The sequence below is a fragment of the Saccopteryx bilineata genome, chromosome 2 (assembly GCF_036850765.1).
Source record: "Saccopteryx bilineata isolate mSacBil1 chromosome 2, mSacBil1_pri_phased_curated, whole genome shotgun sequence".
Taxonomy (NCBI): domain Eukaryota; kingdom Metazoa; phylum Chordata; class Mammalia; order Chiroptera; family Emballonuridae; genus Saccopteryx; species Saccopteryx bilineata.
Genome location: NC_089491.1, coordinates 100,548,756 through 100,563,518, shown reverse-complemented (window position 1 = coordinate 100,563,518; position 14,763 = coordinate 100,548,756). Strand labels below are relative to the sequence as shown.

Sequence of the window (14,763 nt, the reverse complement as noted above, 5' to 3'; positions counted from 1 at the left end):
TAAAGGAGAGGGAAAAGGGGAGAGACTGCTCAATGGGTACAGCGGAGTGATGAAAAGATTTTAAACTAGATAGTTGATGTTTGTACAACACTGTGCATGTACTAAATGCCATTAACCTGTACACTTTATTGATTGTAGAGAGAGAGGAAGGGATAAAGAGTGAAACACCAATTTGTTGTTCCACTTATTTATGCATCCATTGGTTGATCCACTGACCAGGGATCAAATTCACAACCTGGGAGTATCAGGATGATGCTCTAACCAACTGAGCTACCCAGTCAGGTTCTGATATGTATACTTTAAAATAGCTAATGTTATGTAATATAAATTTCACCTCCATTAAAAAAAAAAATTCCAAGTCTTTCTTTCCTTTCTTTTTTTTTTAGTGCACATACCTGAGAGAAACAGACAGTAAGAGAGAGAGATGAGAAGCATCAACTTATAGTCATATCACTTTAGTTGTTCATTAATTACTTCTCATACATGCCTTGACAACGCATCTGCAGCCAAGCCATTGATCCCCTGCTCAAGCCAGCAACCTTGGCTTCAAGCCAGCGACCTTTGGGCTCAAGCCAGAGACCATGGGATCACATCAACGATCCATGCTCAGGCTGGTGATCCTGAACTCAAGTGGGATGAGCCCACACTCAAGCCGGTGACTTCAGGGTTTTGAACCTGGGACCTTAGTGTCCCAGGTTAACGCTCTATCCACTATACCACCACCAGTCAGGCCCAATAGTCATGGTTTCTAAAAACAGTATATTGCTTTCCTATTAAAAAACTTAAGTTTTATAAAATACATATAGTATTTTATCTTTATGAAATTATACAAAAGGCAAAACTATAGGAATGAAAAGATTAATGGTGGCCTTGGGCCAAGTCTGGGGGTACTGACTACTCAGGCATGAGGGAACTTTCTGAAGTGATAAATATGTTCTATATCTTGACTATGGTGGTGGTGACAGTGGTATATACAGCTGTTACAACTTATCAAAATGTACATTTAACTGCATACCTCTATGAAGCTGGTTTTAAAAAGCTGAGTCTTAATTCCTTTATAAAGGCCAAAGTAGGCACTGAATGCTAATCTACATCTCAGGTATGATTAGAATGTGCTTATGATACCTGTTGTGCAAACCAGTGTGGACGCTATACATTAAAAGCAGTCATAAAAACAATAGCAAACTGCACCTAGTCTGAACACTCATTTGACAGCCAGCCAGCCACTTACCAGTTCTGGAAGAGGACAGATGGTTCCAGTGTTCATGTACAGCCCTTCAGCCACGATGAAACGCCGAGTCACACGAGCCTTGCGAGGATTCTTTGGAAAAAAAGCCCAGACATTTTAAATTTTAGTAACTCCAAATATAAAATCTGTTATAAGATTCATTCATCAAATTAAATAAATAAGAGTCTGGGTGAATTTCAAGCCCAGTCTCAGGTCATGTTTCCTCCTCTCAGATGTGGGTTTCAGTACATACAGTCCACTAGGAGACCTTATACGTGCATGTACACACACATGCACACACATGGTTTACACACTGAGAATAGTATCACACAAACAAACAACTCCAAGCCCAGAATGACAGGGGAGGAGGCCAAGGAACTTTCTGGGATGATAGGACTTTTGATATCATGATAGGAGCCAAGATACCAGGGTTACACAGGTCTAACCATTGGGAAAAACTGTATGGCTAGGATCTGTGTATTTCAGTGTCTGTAAATTTCACCTAAAATAAAAAGAACTATTACAACAATGTCAGTCATCATCACAGAGATGTAGTGGGTAGTCAGGTGGAGATTCAGATGATACAAGAATGGCAGATGTTGGTAACAAGCTGGGATAAGGGCCCAGGGACTTCATTATACTTGTGCTTCCTTGGAATATGTCCAGAATTTTTCATAATAAAAGTTAAAAAACAGACAAACCCTGCTTTACTTTATTTACCAAAAAAAAGACGAAACCCTTTTTCTTCCTTACTCTTCACTACTGGGTCAAGTGAAACTTGACTATGACCTTCCCTGGTGATGTTGGAAGTCAATATGTGGAGGGACTTTTCAGATCACACACTCCTTCCCCACACCCAGTGATTCCAAGCCCCACTGCTGAATGTGGAAATACTTCAGGTGTGAGAGGCTGAAAACACTGAGACCCAGAGAGTCTACGGTCACCTTGCTACTCCAAGGTTCTGACCGCTAAGCTTCTGTCTGGTGGATAGCTAGAAACTCAAATATTAGAGCTATACTAAGGGGTCTCTTAGAACCCACAGCTGGAACACTTAGAAAGGCGCTTGGTTAGTGTGCAAAAGCAGCCAGCACTGAGTCTGCTTGGTCCGTGCCACTCTGTCATTAACATAGACCCAAAGGCCATGGGTCTGCTAGCAGTCCCAGATGAGGTCATGGGGGCATATCCCACTTCTCCCTGCCTTTTATAAATGAAGTGTTTTATTTAGGACTTAAAAATATTCACTAGAACTCTTAGGAAATGGAAAAGTACAAAAAAGAAGTAATTAGCTCATCACATCATACACTGATAACTTTGTCTTTCTTATAAAAAACGTATCTTTATAAATTACTTTGTTCAAATCAGGATTTCACTACAACAATCTTAGGACCTGAATTTTAAAAATATTATGTCATGAGCATTTCCACATTATTTAATATTTACCAAAAATGAACGATTCTCCAACGATTCATTTACCAAAAATGAATGAATGTTGGAAGTAGGCTGTTTCCCTCATTTTGCTGTTTTACATCATATTGCAAATACCACTTCTGATTAGACAGCAACCCACATACAAGCCTGGAGGATATGGACATTTAAGAATACTGAGGAGCCTGACCAAGCGGTGGTGCAGCAGATAGAGCATTAGACTGGGACATGGAGGACCCAGGTTCAAAACCTCGAGGTTGCCAGCTTAAGTGCGGGCTCATCTGGTTTGAGCAAGGGTGGTCACTAGGTCTGCTGTAGTCTCCCTGTCAAGGCATATATGAGAAAGCAATCAGTGAACAACTAAGGTGCCGCAACGAAGAGTTGATGCTTCTCATCTCTCTCTCTTCCTGTCTGCCTATCCCTATCTGTCCCCCTCTCTCTGTCACCAAAAAACAAAAACAAAAAAACTGTAATATACTTGCTCACTTACCCTCTAGGATGACCATGTCAACTGAAACTCTTCCCAGAATTATGGGACGGCTCTCCGTGTCATCACACAGTGATTATTACTATTAAAGAATATCCCTAACTGGACAGCAAAACTGCCTAGCCTAATTTCTCTAATTACCAGTGAAGCCAGGCTACTATTCACTTACTCAGTTATTTGTATTTCTTCTATGAACTGTTGTTTTTATCTACTGTCTTTTATTTTTTAGGAGGCTATGGGACAAGAGAACCCAGTAGGAAATGAGAAACATCTTGGGAAATAAACTGTAATAACTTACTTTCAAAGGAAAGATAAGCATCTAAGTAAAAAATACTAAAAAAACTTAACATTTATATTCATGTGAAAATAAAATTGAAAAGATATTATTTTCAAAAACTAAAATGTAATTATTTAGAGAGTCTACTCTTGGCAGGAAAATGTAGTATAAATTACTGTATTTTTCGCTCCATAAGACACACTTTTTTCCCCCAAAAGTGGAGGGGTAAATGCCTGTGCATCTTATGGAGTGAATGTTCATTTTTTTAGCTGCTTGTGGGCTCCTGGACAACTAGAAGAGTATTTAAACATTAAAGTCTCTTCTTGTTTGTTAATAACAGTGCTAATGGTTGTTAATACTGCTGTTGAGTTTACATTGTTGAAATATTACTGTGGTATATTTTATTAAATATTTTAACACACCATTTGGTTCAGAATATTTTTTTTCTTATTTACCTCCTTAAAACCCTAGGTGTGTCTTATGGGATGAAAAATATGGTAATAAGTAAAAAAGTAAAAACTATAAAATGAAAATAAATTTCAAGATAATTATATTTATTATTCTAAAAAAAAAGTTCCAGATTATAAATCTGGTAAAACACAAACACACAGGACACCTGATATGTTTTCCAAACCTGAACAATACTAACTTGGCACAATAAACTCCACAGCAGACTGGTCCCTGGTCCCACTACTCAAGGTAGTGGTCGTGCATTCTATACTAAATTGCATAAGGGACATCTTTTACAATTTGTAAAAAGGAAATCATTAGGCCCTGGCCGGTTGGCTCAGCGGTAGAGCATCTGCCTGGCGTGCGGGGGACCCGGGTTCTGTTCCCGGCCAGGGCACATAGGAGAAGCGCCCATCTGCTTCTCCACCCCACCCCCTCCTTCCTCTCTGTCTCTCTCTTCCCCTCCCGCAGCCAAGGCTCCATTGGAGCAAAGATGGCCCGGGCGCTGGGGATGGCTCCTTGGCCTCTGCCCCAGGCGCTAGAGTGGCTCTGGTCACGGCACAGCGACGCCCCAGAGGGGCAGAGCATCGCCCCTGGTGGGCGTGCCGGGTGGATCCCGGTCAGGCGCATGTGGGAGTCTGACTGTCTCTCCCCGTTTCCAGCTTCAGAAAAGTACAAAAAAAGGAAAGAAAAAAAAAAAAAGGGAAGTCATTAATGGAACAGTTTCAATTTTAAGATTTTGCTCAACTGTGTAACTATAAAGCCCTGGCAGGTAGCACATCCAGCACGAAACAGCAAGTCTAGCCTTTGTATCACAATGGAAATTCATCACAGAATGTAACACATTCTTTAATAGATATGCTTAGGCTGTCATCCAGACAAAGATGATAGGATCCTAAAGTAATAATGCAAATAGTGTCTGGAAGAGCAGAATTTAATATAAAATTAAGGAACGTGACAGACATTTCATAATTTTATCTTAGTAAAAGAATGAGCTATGTTGGACAAGTCTGCTTGAAAGCGGTGCTGAGACCCAGGCTGTGGAAACCGTGGAAACCAGGTTCCTAGTAAAGTCCACACAGCACAGATCCTGCAGAACCACAGGCAGCGCTGCCTTCTGCATCCATGTCATCAGAAAATAAGTGATAATTCTAACAATGAAGCTCCACACACATTTCCTCTGCTGCACGCCAATGGAATGTAGGGAACAAACCCTTCCCCCACAGGGAAGAAAACGTAAATGGCTGCAAGGTGACAGGAATCCACTCTGGGCTCCCCATAGCAGCTGCTCGGGGTTACGGCATAAAGGTGTGGTGCGGGAGGAGTCTCACTGTGTTCATAAATTCATAAATTCCGACCTGCTGTTACTGTTTCTTCCACTTAATTGATACATGATTTACTCTGACAGAAGTTAACCTAGTTTGAATTCATAGGTGCACCTCACTGACACTGTAATGAGTTCTGGAGCTATTGCTGCAGAGCTGACAGTACCCACCCCCAACCCTAGTGCAGGCTGTTTCATCCCTCCGTTAGCTGCCTGATGACGGCCTCCAAACTTGCCACATATAATTATGGCAGTGACGGGGTGATTAGTCAGACCTGGCTCTGTACCATGAAGTACACTTAATACACAGGAACGTCCTTAGTGTCCAAATGTGATCCTCAGGCAAGTTTTCATGACAAATTATGTTCCACATGTAAGTTAGCTGGTTACAAAGTAAAAAAGAACTCAACGTTTTCTTCAGAAGAGTTATACCTTTTGATCTTCGACCTCTTGTTCTTTTAGCAGTCGCTCCAGATCAGCCATGTCATTATGCTCAAATAACTTAATGTCACTACGGGACGCCTGTAATCCTTTCTGAATAGCAAAGCAGGCAGCTCTGTCCCTGTAAGGAAGAAAGAACAACCACAATTGGGTTTAAAGGGCCTTGTCAACATTCTTAGAAAAGGAACGCTTGCTTTAGTAGTGACCAACATCCACTTGTTAACGTGTACACGACAAATAAAGCACGTCTGAACATTTGCACATCATTGTTTGCACTTCCTCTGCAATCCTTCTCACAACACTGCATGTTGACTCTAACAAGCACACTCTTGCTGTATTTTCAGTTCTCAGAAGTCAGCATGCATCTCACTATGGGTAGTGTCTCAGCTGACTCGGCAATTTTCTCTTCCTGAGAAAAACACAAAACATTGCGCATTTCACCCTCAGTAGCACCTCTGATCTGAATGCCACACCCCTCTGCCCTTACACTCTGTCAGAAGTGATACCAGAGAGCTGAATCCATCTGTATAACCCAGGGCAGAACTTCAAATCTTGAGGATTTAAACTTCCATAGATTGCTAAAAGTGAATTAATCAGGAGAAAAAATATTTTTAAATTAAGTTGTACTATTTATTTATTTATTTTGATTTTTCCAAAGTGAGAAAGGAGGGGGCAGAGAGACAGACTCCCACATGTGCCTGATCGGGATCCACCCAGCATGCCCACCAGGGGGCGATGCTCGGCCTCTCAGGGGCATTGCTCTGCTGCAATCGGAGCCATTTTAGTGCCTAAGGCAGAGGCCACGGACCCATCCTCAGTGCCCGGGCCAACTTTGCTCCAATGGAGTCTTGGCCGTGGAGGGGAAAAGAGAGAGAGAAAGGAAAGGGGGAGGGGTGGAGAAGCAGATGGGCACTTCTCCTGTGTAGTCTGGCTGGAAATCGAACCCAGGACTTCCACATGCCAGGCTGACGCTCTACCGCTGAGCCAACCGGCCAGGGCCTTAAGTTGTACTATTTAAAAGTATAAGCAAGCCTTCAATTTCTAGGAAGGTGACGTAGACATTTTTCTCCTACTTGTCTTACTAGGTATAACCCAAGCCCTGGCCATTACACATGAAACAAACATAAGACTGAAGGATGAGGACGAAAGTCAGACCAGCTGGAACCTGAGAAATGACATGAAATGAGTGTCCTGGACTTTCAGACTTGAGTCAGTAAAGCTGCCACCTGGAAACGCCACAGACACAGACAAAAATCTCCAAAAGAACCTGTGCTCTGCAGCCAGCAAACAACATGTCTCTGCTGCAGCAACTTCATGGAAAACCCTGGCCCACCCCCTCCGCACCAGCACAGGACAAGGAGGACCTAGATACTGACCCTTGTGGGGCTGTAGCAAGTCAGCAAGTCACCCCAACACTCCCTCAGGGGAGTGTAAGGTAAAGGAGCTGAGACTTTTTCATCTGCACCGAATGGTAACCTGTGGCCCCAACTGTGGTGACCATGAGACCATGTGAAGAGTCCCAAGTTCGACCCACCCTACAGTTGGGGACACTCTCCCTCTCTCAGTGTGGCCTGTATCAGAAGAGATACAGGGGAGCACAGGATGGAGAGATAACACCCCCACATCAATGTCAACACAGGCTGAGTAGAGACCTCCACCTGGCAGTAATGAGGTAGCTGTGCCCCCTGTCCCTGTTAGAAGTATCAGAGAAAGCTTATTAAAACAGTACATTGAAATAAAGCATAAACTAAAATAGCATAATATGAAAATGTCCAGATTTCAATAAACTATCACTTGTTATACCCAGAACCAGAAGATAGCTAACACAATGAAAGAAAACAACCAGCAATCAATGCAGAGGTGACAGAAATGTCAGCACTTCTGGTAAGTTCAGGGCAGTCTGGATAAAAATATTTCCTCAAAAAAATTAAAAACAGAATCATTATTCGATCCAGCAATTCCACTTCTGTGTATTTATCCAAAGAAAATGAAAACACTAATTTAAAAACTTCTCCTTCTCCTTCTTTCTCCTTCTCCTTCTCCTTCTCCTCCTCCTCCTCCTCCTCCTCCTCCTCCTCCTTCTTCTTCTTCCTTCTTCTTCTTCTTCCTTCTTCTTCTTCTTCCTTCTTCTTCTTCTTCTTCTTCTTCTTCTTCTTCTTCTTCTTCTTCTTCTTCTTCTTCTTCTTCTTCTTCTTCCTCCTTCTTCTTCTTCTTCCTTCTTCCTTCTTCTTCTTCTTCCTCCTTCTTCTTCTTCTTCCTTCTTCCTCCTCCTTCTTCTTCTTCTTCTTCTTCTTCTTCTTTCTTCTTCTTCTTCTTCTTCTTCTTCTTCTTCTTCTTCTTCTTCTTCTTCTTCTTCTTCTTCTTCTTCCTCCTCCTCCTCCTCCTCCTCCTCCTCCTCCTCCTCCTCCTCCTCCTCCTTCTTCTTCTTCTTTTTTTTACAGAGACAGAGAGAGAGTCAAAGAGAGGAATAGACAGGGACAGACAGACAGGAGCAGAGTGATGAGAAGCATCAATCATTAGTTTTTCGTTGCGCATTGCGACACCTTAGTTGTTCATTGATTGCTTTCTCATATGTGCCTTGACCGTGGGCCTTCAGCAGACTGAGTAACTCCTTGCTGGAGCCAGCGAGCTTGGGTCCAAGCTGGTGAGCTTGTGCTCAAACCAGATGAGCCTGCACTTAAGCTGGTGACCTTGGGGTCTTGAACCTGGGTCTTCGGCATCCCAGTCCGTCGCTCTACCCACTGCGCCACCGCCTGGTCAGGCGAAAACACTAATTTAAAAGACATACGCATCCTTATGTTCCCTGCAGCATTATTTACAACAGCCCAAGTGTCCATCATCAGACAAATGCGTAAAAACACTGTGCTACATACACAGAATGGAATACTACTTGGCCATAAAAAAAGAATGTAATCTTGCCATTTGTGACAACATGTATAAATCTAGAGGGTATTATACTCAGTGAAATAAGCCATGCAGAGAAAGACAAATGCCATATAATTTCACTTATATGTGGAACTAAAAAAATCCCCCAAATAAAACCAAAACCCCCCAAATAAACAAAAGCAAAAAGAGACTCATAGGTAGAAGAGACAATCTGGTGGTTACCAGAGCGAGGGAGTGACTTGGGGGCTGGTCAAAACTGGTGAAGAGGATTAAGAGGTATAAATTTCCAGTTACAAAAATGTGAAGGAGTCACAGGGATCTGATATATAGCATAGGCATTATAGCAACAATATTGTAATAACTTTGTATTGTGACAGATTTTATGTGGGGATCATTTCATATGTGTATATTATAGTATCAAATCAGTATAATGTGCAACTGTAACTAATAGGATGCATATGTTAATATGTATATTATAATATGTGTAATATAAGTAATGTATAATATACATAATAGGATACATAATTGTACATCAATTACAGGCCAATAAAAGAAAGTCTCCAATGAAACCAAGAGCTGATTCTCTGTAAAGATTAACAAGACTGATAAACCTTTAACCAGACTCATCAAAGAAAAAAGAAAGAGGACTCAAATTACTAAAACCAGAAATGAAAAAGGAGAGGTACAACTGAACCCAAAGAAATATAAACGATTGTAGGAAAATATAGCAAAAAACTAAATGCCAACAAATTAGACAATCTAGAAGAAATAAATTCCTAGAAACATACACTCTCCCTAAATTGAGTCAAGAAGAAACAGAAAATTTGAACAAACCAATAACGAAATCAAAGCAGTAATCTAAAAACTTCCAACAAACAAAACTGGACTGGAGGCTTACAGGTGAGTTTTACCAAACATTCAAAAGATAACACCTATCCTTTTCAACTATCCCAAAAAATTTAAGAAGAAGGAAGACTTCCAAGCTTATTTTATGAGATAAGCATTCTAATCCCAAAACCAGATAAAGATATCACAAAGAAAGAGAATTATACACCAATATCTCTGATGAACACGGATGCAAAAATTCTCAATAAAATATTGCCCTGGCCGGTTGGCTCAGCGGTAGAGCGTCGGCCTGGTGTGTGGGGGAGCCGGGTTCGATTCCCTGCCAGGGCACATAGGAGAAGCGCCCATTTGCTTCTCCACCCCCACCCCCTCCTTCCTCTCTGTCTCTCTCTTCCCCTCCCGCAGCCAAGGCTCCACTGGAGCAAAGATGGCCCGGGCGCTGGGGATGGCTCCTTGGCCTCTGCCCCAGGTACTAGAGTGGCTCTGGTCACGGCAGAGCGATGCCCCGGAGGGGCAGAGCATCGCCCCCTGGTGGGCAGAGCATCGCCCCTGGTGGGCGTGCTGGGTGGATCCCGGTCGGGCACGTGCGGGAGTCTGTCTGACTGTCTCTCCCCGTTTCCAGCTTCAGAAAAACAAAACAAAACAAAAAAAAAATTGAATAACTGAATGCAGCAATAAATTAAAAAATCATGCACCATGATCAAGTGAGACTTGTTCCTGGGATGCAAAACTGGTTCAATATCCACAAATCAATTAACATGATATACCACATAAATTTAAAAAAACACCATGATCACATAAATAGAGGCAGAAATAGCATTTGACAGAATCTAGCACCCACTTATGATAAAAACGCAGCAAAGCTGGAATAGAGTGGTCATATGTCAATATAATAAAAGCCATATATGACAAACCCACAGCTAACATCATACCCAATGGAAAAAAACTAAAAGCATTTCCTTTAAGATCAGGAACAAGATAGGGGTGTCCCCTTTCACCACTCTTTTTTTTTTTTTTTTTTGATGGGCCATCATCTTTAATCCTAGCTTGCACCCGGCGGGCAAGGAAAAACACACACTGGGCTCCAAAACCCACTCATTCAGTGCTCACAAAGCTACTGACTTATCCGAGTTTCCTAGAATCAAAGGTTTCTAGCTCACCAGACTTACTCACCTCTGTTCCTCATCTCCTTCCTTCTCCCTGCACAAACTCAAACTCTGCACAAACTGGCTTCTCACTCAACACTCCGCCATCTTGGCTACTTCCCCACCACTCTTATTCAACATAGTACTGAAAGTCTTATCCATATTAATAAGACACGAAGAAGAAATAAGTCATCCAAATAGGAAAAGAATAAGTAAAACTGTCATTACTTGCAGATGACATTATACTGTATATAGAGAACTCAAGATATTCCACCATAAAACTACTGGAACTGACAGAACTAAAGAAGTAAAAGACCTGTACTGAGAAAATTCTAAGACACTGAAGAAAGAAACTGATATAGATACAAAGAAATATAAGCATATACCATGTTCTTTCTTCTTCAAGTTGCCATAGATAATACGTGCCTTTTCGCATATTACAGTCTCTGTCACTGTATCTCCTGCCAGCTCTTTCTCTTTTACCCACACCAGCAGAAGCTTCTCCATTTCTTCATGGACATTTGTCCTTAATTGGGACAGAATTGTAGTTCCTTTTGCTGGATTTGCGCTTTTGATGGCATCCTTTTGTTTAAGGATGGTACAAATTGTAGATGTATTGCGGTCGTACAGCCTTGCCAGTTCAATCACTCGTACACCACACTCATGTTTTTCTATTATTTCTTGCTTTACTTCTATCGACATCATTCTCTTCTTCTTCTCATCACTGTCCTTTACACTCACTTTCTTCGGCCCCATGACAGCACACAAAAAAAGTTAGTGACAAATGCAAAAATGATGCAAGAATGAGTACAGTGCACGAAATTCAAGTTGATTCTGCGGGTAACACGTGAGAAAGAACGAGATGCTGGTGTTGTGCTGCCGATACCGGAACCGTGCATCAATGCACCACTAGCAGCAGCTTCCCAAATCATGACTCGTATCTAGGAATTTTGCTCGGATCTCGAACAAAAATATGGACCGAGTCGCAGCTCGTAGCTTAAATAATTCGTATGTTGGTCTGCTTATATCTCAAGGTACCACTATACATTGTTAATGGCAATACAGAATGATATAGCTGCTCTAAAAAACAGTAATTTCTTTTTTTATTGATTGCTTTAGAAACGGGGGGGGGGGGGGAGAGGGAGTGCGGGGGAGGGGGAGGGAGTGTGAAGGAGGGGAGGGAGTGTGGGAGGGGGCAAAGGGAGCACATTCATTTGTTGTTCCACTTAGTTATGCACTCACTGGTTGCCCGCTGTACATGCCCTAACGGGGGATCAAACCCTCAACCTTGGTGTTTTGGGACAACACTCCAATTGACTGATCTAACTGGCTAAAGCTAGTGCAGCAATTTCTTAAAAAACTAAATATGCATAACATATGACCCAGAAACTGTACTCCTTGGCATTTATCCCAGAGACAAGAAAACTTATGTTCACAGGAAAACCTGTATGTGAATGTTTACAATCACTTTATTTGTAATAACACTAAACTGGAAACAACTCAGTTGTCTTTGCAGATAAATAGTTCAACTAACTGTGGTGCAGCCTACCATGAAATATGATCCAGCAATCCAAAGAACAAGCTCTGGATCCACACAAGGACTTAAATGAATCTCCAGAGAACTAATGTGGAAGAAAGACAATCCCAAAATGCAGCCTACTATATGACTGCACTTGCACAATATTGAAATGACAGAAAAGGAGAAATGGAGAACAGATGAGTGGTTGCCAAAGATTAAGAAGTGGGTAGGAGTGTAGGTAATCACAGTACTTGCCTCCTCCCACAACCACATCAAGATTACAACTAAACTACAGAACACTCAGAATCGCCTGAATGGAAGTCCTACAACTAGGGAATTAAAGAAGCCACATCGAGACTGGTGGTGGTGGTGGTGGGGGGGGGCAGAGACGCGGAAGGGGCTGCTCCCACACCCACTGTGGCAGATAAACATCTCCAGGGATATCTCGGCTGTGGAGGCCCCCCAGCCCAGGGTGCCAGAGCCAGGAAGAGAAGTCCCCACAACTTCTGGCTGTAAAAGACAGTGGGGATTAAGACTGAGTGAGATGGAGAACTGTGGGAGTCTCAGACATTCCTCTTAAAAGGCCCATGCACAAACTAACTTGGACTCACTTCCCCTGAGCTCCAGTGCTGGGCAGCAGCTTGAAAAGAACCCAAGACATATGGGGAGAAACGGAACTGTCTGGCATCAGAGTGAGAACTTAGAGGCAGTGTCCTGCCAGACACAAGTGCTAGCAGAAGCTGTTGTTCCTGTTCTGAGACCACCCCCTTCCCCACAGAGCCAGCAGGTGGGCACCATACCTGAGGCTCCATCCACCTGGCTCACACTGCTTGCCATGCTCCAGTGATTGCTGAAAGCCCGCTCCACCCAACTTGCAAGCCCACCTAAGTTGTTTCTAATGGCTTTTCCATATGAATGGCCTGTCTTGGCTCATGCTTCAGACTTTCCAAAAATTTCTCAAACAAGCATCTGGCCTCACCATGCCCTATAACACTCATTAAATGGGCCCAGGTCTGGCACTAGCAGCAGTTGGCCTGGGGTCACAATTTGGCCTCTCCTAGGCACCTTTAAGCCCAGCACAAGTAGAGCCATCTGCATATTGCTTTGTAGCTCATGCCAGGTGGCCCCAGGGAGGGCATAGATGGTAGCTGACCTTGGCCTCCACCTCCCAGGAGGCCCAGATTCAGTACACCCAGAGGACAGCTCCAGACCACATCAAAGCACCACCCGACCACCTCTACATGCATCACACTCAATGGTTGGACTCAGTGGGCACCAGAGCCCCACTGAAGTAATTCCTGCTCTGTGGAGTGGGCCCTTGCACAGCTGATCCTCCACAGTGGTCAGTGGTCACAGCCAGTTCTTGCAGCTGACTGGTCTGGGGTAAATCCTTCCCATTGACATGCCAATAGCAATTAAGGTTCAACTACAAGAGGAGGGTGTACACAGCCTATACGGAGAGCACACCTTGAGTGCCCACCTTGGGTACCGAGAGGCTGTGCTACTAGACCCTACAGGACACATACTACACAAGGCCACTGAACAAGTTCAGAAGACGCAGCAGCTCTACTTAATACATAGAAACAAACACAGGAAGGCAGCCAAAATGAGGAGACAAAGAAACGTGCCCCCAATGAAAGAACAAAACAAAACTCCAGAAACAGAACTAACCAAAATAGACAAGCAATCTACTAAATGCCAAGTTCAAAACACTGGTTATAAAACTGCTCAATAAAATTTAGTGAGAACTTCAATAGCATACAAAAGAGCCAGTCAAAAAATGAAGAATACACTAACTGAAATGAAGAATAATTTACAGAATTAACAGTAGAGTAGATGAAGCTGACAATCAAATCAGCAATTCAGAACATAAGGAAGCAAAAAACATCCCAACAGAACAGCAAAAAGAAAAAAGAACCTAAAAAAATGAAGACAGTATAAAGAGTCTCTGGGACTTCAGGTGTACAAACATTTGCATCATGGAGGTGCTGAAAAGAGAAGAGAGTGAGTGAGAAATCAGAAACCTATTTGAAAAATATGACAGAAAACTTCCCTAATTTGGTGGAGGAAACAGACATACACGTCCAGGAAGCACAGAGTCCCACAGAAGAAGAACCCAAAGAGGCCCACACCAAGACACATTATAATTATAATGCAGAAGTTTAAAGACAAAAAGAGACTTAAAATTTTTTTTCTATTTATTGATTTTAGAGAGAGAAGAAAGGGGTGGGAGGTAGAGAGAGACAGAAACATCAATCTGTTCCTTCCTGTATGTGCATGACTGGGGATTGAACCAGCAACATCTGTGCTCAAACCAACCAAGCTATCCAGCCAGTGCCAAAAAGAGACTCTTAAAAGCAGGATGAGAGGCCCTGGCCGGTTGGCTCAGTGGTAGAGCGTCGGCCTGGCGTGCGGGGGACCCGGGTTCGATTCCCGGCCAGGGCACATAGGAGAAGTGCCCATTTGCTTCTCCACCCCCCCCCCCCTTCCTCTCTGTCTCTTTCTTTCCCTCCCGCAGCCAAGGCTCCATTGGAGCAAAGATGGCCCGGGCGCTGGATGGCTCCTTGGCCTCTGCCCCAGGCGCTAGAGTGGCTCTGGTCATGGCAGAGCGACGCCCTGGAGGGGCAGAGCATTGCCCCCTGGTGAGCAGAGCGTCGTCCCTGGTGGGCGAGCCGGGTGGATCCCGGTCGGGAGTCTGTCTGACTGTCTCTCCCCGTTTCCAGCTTCAGAAAAAA

At 43.1% G+C, this 14,763-nt stretch overlaps 1 protein-coding gene across 2 annotated transcripts in view; it reads right to left on the bottom strand.

The window, feature by feature from the left end:
- The window catches only part of SPTLC1 (serine palmitoyltransferase long chain base subunit 1), a 64,905-nt gene that overhangs the window by 21,400 nt on the left and 28,742 nt on the right, over nucleotides 1-14,763 (bottom strand). For both annotated transcript variants that reach the window (XM_066257501.1, XM_066257500.1), the window contains exons 7-8: nucleotides 5,624-5,753; nucleotides 1,232-1,321 (exon numbers count right to left, since the gene is read on the bottom strand). In XM_066257501.1, the coding sequence (XP_066113598.1) occupies nucleotides 1,232-1,321; nucleotides 5,624-5,753 (220 nt within the window). The remainder of the gene's footprint in view (nucleotides 1-1,231; nucleotides 1,322-5,623; nucleotides 5,754-14,763) is intronic.